Source organism: Augochlora pura, unplaced genomic scaffold, assembly GCF_028453695.1.
Source record: "Augochlora pura isolate Apur16 unplaced genomic scaffold, APUR_v2.2.1 APUR_unplaced_8884, whole genome shotgun sequence".
NCBI classification, from domain to species: Eukaryota; Metazoa; Arthropoda; class Insecta; order Hymenoptera; family Halictidae; genus Augochlora; species Augochlora pura.
In genome coordinates this window covers 1-7,465 of record NW_027589706.1, presented here as the reverse complement: position 1 = coordinate 7,465, position 7,465 = coordinate 1, and the positions used below count along the sequence as shown (strand labels likewise).

General features: G+C 41.9%; 1 protein-coding gene across 1 annotated transcript; it reads right to left on the bottom strand.

The window, feature by feature from the left end:
- Positions 1-5,290: 5,290 nt before the first annotated feature.
- On the bottom strand, positions 5,291-6,963 carry LOC144478151 (uncharacterized; the record flags this gene model as incomplete). The annotated part of the gene is made up of 2 exons (XM_078195884.1): positions 5,291-5,859; positions 6,615-6,963. Coding segments are annotated over 2 exons (918 nt in total), but the record flags the coding sequence as incomplete, so codon positions are not given.
- Between the last annotated feature and the right edge of the window lie 502 nt (positions 6,964-7,465).

Here is a 7,465-nt window from a genome sequence, read left to right as displayed (position 1 = left end):
AGATTTAATTTTCCGTGCAGCCTTTTGTCGATAGTTTTGAAACTATTTAGATTCTTGCACAGGTGGGACGTGCTGCCACTGTCCACGCAGCACTGTCCGTCGCTCACCCCGTTATTCATTTGTGTTACTTCACATTTTTGCCCGAATTCCAACACTGTGTAAAAAGAGATATCGCTGCTAGCACCTTTAGCCGAGTGTCTCGTGTTTCTACCCTTGCGGCACTCGGATGCTATATGACCGAATTTCCGACATCGAAAACATTTCGTTTTCAAGCGATCGTCATCACTATTTTCCGCAGCTCCGTTATAATTATTTCTCCCATAATTTGGTCTCACATGTCTGCCGGCAACCATAGCATTAGGCACCGTGTCACGCGTTTCATTTTTGCATGCGTCGCTTTCTTCGATTATCTTAATTCGAAGAGTATCGGGAGATGGCAACTCATCACGCGACTCAATTGCACAGCGGAAATTTTCAAAGCTCTGTGGCAAACTATACAGCAACAAAATGGCCAGCAAATCTGCGTTGACATCCACGTCCATTTCGTGCAATTTGTCGACAGCATCAAAGAATTTCCTGAGGTGTTCGCGAACATCTTCGCCCTCGTTCATCCGCTGTAGAGTCAGTTTCTTCAATAGCGTTGCTTTACGCGCAGGCCCCCGTGATTGGTAGATCTGCTCGAGTTTCCGCCCTACCTCGTTCAATGTTCTACAATCCTTTATTTGTTTTAATTCCGACGGATTGATCGACAGTATTACGTCGGATTTCGCCTTTTCGTCGTTTGCAATCCATGTACGGTATGTTCCTTCCGATGCTGAATCGTTGGCCGTCACTGTTGGTGCTTTCCTCTCACCGCTGACGCAACACCACGCATCGTTCTTCACTAATAACGCGCGCATTTGTATTTTCCACGTGTCATAATTTTCTTTGTTCAGACCTTCGATTTTTACGAGACTCGCCATTATCTACTTATTATCTTCAAATGCACTCGCACTGATTACACAAAAGAAAATATGCACTATGCACCGATACACTTGCATCCCTTTATTATCGTTAACTTCCGAGTTTTACAATTTCCGCGATTCGCGATTCTCTGGGTCCATAACCTCTAGGAATGTAGAAGCTAGTTAAAAGGCGGAGTGGATGCAAAATATATAAAACTACGGTTGAATGAAAGAACGTCTGTACAATTCAATGTTTCGGCTGTGACTGACTGCAGGCATAGCCATCGCCGGTGATGGGAACTTTCCCATTTCTTTATTACCCGCCATCTGGCCTATTCTTAAGTGCCCTGACACAGTCCCGTATCGCACCGGACGCCTAAACAGACTCTCGACTTACCAATAATAAGTCCCTCAGTACGACAGGGGAAAAAGCCTTGCGGCATAAAAAAACCCATAAAAAAGTAATAAACAAAGATTTTACAAAGTCTTTACATTACGCGATGAAGGTGTGAGCGTTGTTACATTGTTATGGTTTGTACGTTGTAGCGATTGATTTTAGTATGTATGTATTGCTGTATGATTGACAGATCTCGTGGTCTGCCTGCTGGCGGAACTAGTGGTCCGATGGTTCGACCTGGATTGACTCCGAGCGAACGCTCTTTGTGTATACAGGGTGTCTCAAAATTATTGTAACTCCGGGAAATGGGGGGTAGCTGAGGCCATTTCAAGTAACTTTTTCCTTTGCCGAAATGTAATCCGCGGCTTTGTTAACGAGTTATTAACCATTAAAGTTGGCTGCGCACCGTAGAGTTTTCTAAAATCAGTTCTTTGCAACGTTTTTTTTCTTTTTTTTTTAATAAACATTTTTATTTGCGGCCAACAATTACATTAATGAGATTATACAAAAATGAGTAAAAATATACAATAATAGCCTAGCACAAGAAAAGATAGTGGCGGAAGTTCTCAAATTTATAAAAGAAACAGCCCTAGAGGACTGGGACAAATACGCAACATTCCCTAGAGAGATACTGCAGATAATTAAGAAACTATCATCAAAAAAAGCACCTGGATCCGACAATATACAGAACATAATACTCAAAAACCTAAAACGTAAAACAATTGTACAACTCACGTATATAATCCATGCAACAATTAAACTATCATATTTTTCAGCCCATTGGAAAACGAGTAATATAAATCCAATATTAAAAACCGGAAAAGATGAAAAAGAACCCAGCAGCTATAGACCAATCAGTCTCCTACAAACAATGAGCAAATTAACAGAAAAAATATTTTCGAAAAGGCTGAATGAGTACGAAAAAAAAAATAAAATTATAATAGACCAACAATTCGGTTTTAGATAGAAGCACAACACAGTGCAACAGGTAGTATGCATAGTAAATGACATAGCCACAAACTATAATAAAATTAATGTGACTCTTGTAATGCTGATGCTTGATATAGAAAAGGCATTTGACAGGGTGTAGATAGACGGACCAATTCAAATGTCCCAAAATATTAATTAAATTTGTTAACTCTAATACCGTAATTTTACCTGCACAACCAACGAACGGATACACACGCAACCAACCCAACGACAAACGCCAAGACCTCCCCCAATCATGGTGCAAGGCCACAGCGCCCAGGAAACGATCAAAGCAATTCTTTTTAGCGGTAAGAAAATTATAAAAAACTTCCGAACAAAAAAAACCAATCCAACAAACCACAATATGTACGTAGACCACCCCGAAGACTATAAAACCATAGTTAACGTACTAAAAAGCAAAAATATAGCATTCCACTCGTTCACACCTAAATACGAGAAAACACAAATAATATTATTAAAAAATCTCGAAGGAGACTTCGAAAATGATGCAATATTAGCAGCCCTTAACGAACAAAAAATAAGTAACCTTAACTTCACAAAAATAAATCGCTTCGAGACGAAAAAATCCTCACAAGAAAACAAAAAATTACCAATTTTCACAGTACACCTCACAGGAGACAGTACTCTAAATAATGTGCATCAAATTAGAAACCTCTTGTACCAGTCAATAACCTAGGAAAAGATCAAATCAAAAGAAATTACGCAATGCTGGAAATGTCAGAGACTAGAGCACTCCTCCAAAAATTGTAATTTAAATTACAGATGCATTAAATGCGCTGAATCCCACGAAACAGGAAAGTGCAAAATATCTCGCGGGCAAGAGAACGCATACTGCCTACCTTTTATTCTAGACTTACGTTTATAGCATTCTTTACATCGCTGTTTTGTTTTTATCGCGGGTCCTTGGAACGTCTGTAGAAAATGTCTACGTTGTTTGGGCACTGCTTCAATTTCGGATTGTACATTTAGGGGTTCTACTTCACTGAGGAGATAATCGATCATTTTTTCGCGGAATTTTAAAATTTTCATACATTTGGTACCCCGTTTTCTATGCATGTACCAAGCATTGACGAGACAAGTCCCTCATACTAATTCAATTACTATTTTTCTATATCACTTTACCGTTCTGCGTAGACAATTATAATAAGAGGACATCTGATCCGATAGATCAACCCCCTTCTTAGCTTCATTATAAAGGAACACTATGTCCGGCTTTAATTTATTATTCCTACCCTGAACTATAACACATTTGTGGTTTTCAGAAGTGGCTAACATGCATACCGGCCTTTTATCCGTCCACTTTAAAAATCTAACGCCGCTCCGATTTTGGAAACACATGAACTCACCCCGTTGCTGTTTTCATTTTTCCTGCAGCGGGAGAAACTTTCTATTAATTTTTATTGTACCGCAAATAAATGTTCCTTTTTGCAGAAGATTCTCGGCCAATGGGACACTAGTGTAAAAACTGTCTGTGAATAATACGCGGCCTTCAGATAATAATTCACCTATCAACGTCATCACTACATCATGCGCATGTGTTTTTACTATTCTGCTTGCATTTTTCCGGCGTAAATATGAATATTATACGTGTAGCCTTCCGGAACGCACAGTTTATAAAGTTTTAACCCATATTTATGCCGCTTTCCTGGGATATATTGGTGACAACTGAGGCGTTCTCGCCACGGAACCATGGTTTCGTCGATTACAATATTTTTTCCAGGTTTAACAGTATTTTTGAAAGTTTCGACAATTGTGTTTATCCGCGCACACACGATTGTCTCGAAGATACGCGGGTCCCGGTGATTCTTTCGAATGACAAGAATGATAAAATTGGTTGATGTAAATGTAACAAAAACTGTTTATTATAACAACACTTAATAACAAAAATCGCAATTACAAACGACGTCAATTCTGCGAATATTATTAGTTGATTACGATGCAGCGAATAACTAACTGATGAGAGTGATGGTTAGGCTAATGAATTTCGTGTGAAGTGTATGTTTGTACTGTCTGTTCGTCGAACTGATCATCTCCGAGGTAACCTCGGAGTGGGTGTGTATTAAAATATGGAAGAAGCGGATTCGTAGATAACAATATTTCGGAAAAAGTAAGAGAAACGGTCGTCTTGAATTGATTGGTTCAAAGAAAAGCGTATACTAACGGAAAGTGACCGCTCCGAACTCATCGTCACCCGCAGATAGTGCTCGTACCCTCGGGTGAGGCTCGCGAAGGATCCGCGTGTCCCAGTGACGGACCGTGGCAGACAATGCATCATAAAGGGGCCTTGTGCGTTCGACAAAATACTCTAGTGCGGGTCTTGGCAAAATATTGAAAGCTGATGGCCAGATGTGGGGTTTATTGAAGAAAATGACAAACAATAGATTAAGCACCGGCCTTTTAGAGACATTACCGGTCAGGCATGCGTTGAGAATATTGGAAAATTGTACTATGCGCGTGTTTTTATGACGGTAGTTATTGCTATATGAATAATTTCGCCCTGCAACGGAACAGGGTGTTAGAATGGCGAAGACGACTGTAAACTAGTTCCGTTCTGTAACGGAACATACTCCCCCCGATGAGAGGATACCGATCAGAAAAAGTTAGAATGTAAGAATGGTGAGTGTAGTTTTGAGAGTAGTTCTTTTATGACTGTGTGATTGGATTCGTTACGTGAATATTAGAGTATGGTTGAATGATAACTTAAGATTAATGATTAGCGGTATAAAGAATACAACGAATGCCGATGATCTTAATTAATAGCCGTTCCTGCAAGTTTCTGATCTCCTGTTGGATTTCGGTTGTCCTCACGGTGTTGGTCCACTGGTTGATTTAGCCACCACCATTTAGGTACCAGTTTTTTTACACTCCGATCGCGCACGTTCGTGGCCGTTTTTACTGAGACTGCACGAATGATGCCGTCGGAGCCAGGATGTGTTTTAATAACGCGGCCGCGAGGCCACTACATGGAAGGCACGTTATCTTCCTTAAGTAGGATGATTGTACCCTCAATGATCGGATGCTGCCCTCTGATCCATTTGTTGCGAATAGTCAGCTCGTTCAAGTATTCCCGATGCCAGCGTTTCCAGAAATGTTGTTTCAATTGCTGGATGCGCTGCCATCCAGATAATCTGTTGGAAGGTATGTCCCGAAAATCGTGTTTGCGCAGGCCCGTAAGCGCATCACCAATAAGGAAATGACCTGGGGTCAACGCAAAGGGATCTGCAGGGTCGGAGAAGATCGGAGTAAGGGGTCTGGAGTTGAGGATAGCTTCAATGTCAATGATTAGTGTATTGAGGTTTTCAAAGGTCAGTAACTCAGCACCTACGACTCGCTTTAAGTGGTTTTTAAAAGATTTCACCGCGGCTTCCCACAATCCTCCAAAATGTGGAGCCGACGGTGGAATGAAATGCCAGTTAATGGCTCGATCAGCTAAAAAGGAATTAATTTTTCCTCGATGGTTCTCTGAATTTAATAGGTCTCGTAGCTCCCGAAATTCGTTATTTGCGCCCATGAAGTTGGTGCCATTATCTGAATACAAAATGCAAAAACCTCGTCTTGCGATGAATCGTCGCAATGCTGCGATGAAGGCTTCGCTAGTCAAATCACTGAGTATCACTGAGTTCGAGATGGACGGCCTTGACTGCTAGACAAACGAAGACTGCAACGTAAACTTTGATGCGGCCGCGGTTTCTGTGTCGTCGCTCCTTTATGAAGAATGGGCCGCAATAATCAACCCCTGTGTTGGTGAATGGGCGCGATTCTGTGATTCGCGCTTGTGGTAGATCACCCATAATATAATTAACGGGTGGTGGATGGACGCGCCGACAACGCACGCATTTTTGAATGGTAGTCCACACCTGACTTCTACCGTTTATGGGTAAATATTTCTGTCTCAGGGAATAGAGCGTGCCTTGTGTGCCAGCGTGTAGGAGATTCTCATGTTCATTCATGATGAGACAAGTAGTGACGTGTGACTTCGGTAGCACAATTGGATGTTTTTGTGACGTGTTTAGGTTAGAATGTTTCAGCCGTCCTCCCACTCTTAAAATACCGTCTTGGTCAAGAAATGGATCGAGTTTGGGGATCCGACTGGTGACGAAGTGCGCGCATCTCTGTTTTGAAGTGTTGGTGTTGCAATAATTTTAGGATGGCGATTCTGGATTCGGATAGTTCAGCTATTGTCAGACTTCCCTTATTGATCGGACCTGGCCTCCATCGTCGACAGTATGCGATAACTCGCACTAATCTGGTCCACGATGAATATCGTTCAAGAATGTTTGAACCATCAGCGACGGTGGTCGTTGACATGCAGATGGTCAGTTTTTGCTCTGGGTCGTCGACGTGTGTTATTGGTTCCCAAACGGACCAAGATGCGGGGTCTCGTTGGAGCCAAGTTGGCCCGTGTTGCCATATGGATGGTTTTAGAAATTCTTGAACCGCTTGGCCTCGCGATATCAAGTCGGCTGGATTATCACCAGAACTGATATGACGCCAGTATGGGATGAGCGTGTTTGACTGTATCTCCGAAACTCTATTTGCGACGAAGGTTTTAAGGGTGTGAAGTGAAGAATTTAACCAATGTAAAAGGATCCAATTTCGTACGGTGCACAGCTCCTTGCTGTTCCAATGATGCTGCGCATCGAACGACAAATTAATGACGGTGAAGATGGTTGAAATGATGTAGGAATGAATAGATGTTAATGGGTAACAATACTATTTATTCGCTAGTTTGAAGTTACAGTTTCGCGGAGGTCACCACGATTATCTTTATCGAACTGTGTTCCAATATAGTTAGACTACTGGTTGAATATTAACGGAGATCTTAAGTGATTCTACGGAGTTCTAAATGTAACTGTCGAGTCTCAGTGCGTCGCCGCACACTTCGACTTGGTTGGGGTGGACTAAAAGATTCCAATCGATCTTGAATCAATCTGATTGGCCTCACCCTCACCCTGTGCTAATCCTAAGGCGTTTCCTTAGGGCCTTAAGGGAAGGGCAAGGAGAGAGAGAGAGAGGGCCCCCTGACGCTGGGTGCATACGTCATGTTGACGGTAATTGTCTTTGCCGAGCTACCTGGGCAGGCTAGACGAGCCTTGCTAGGCGTTTATGTTTATTGTTATAGTTTACACATTTA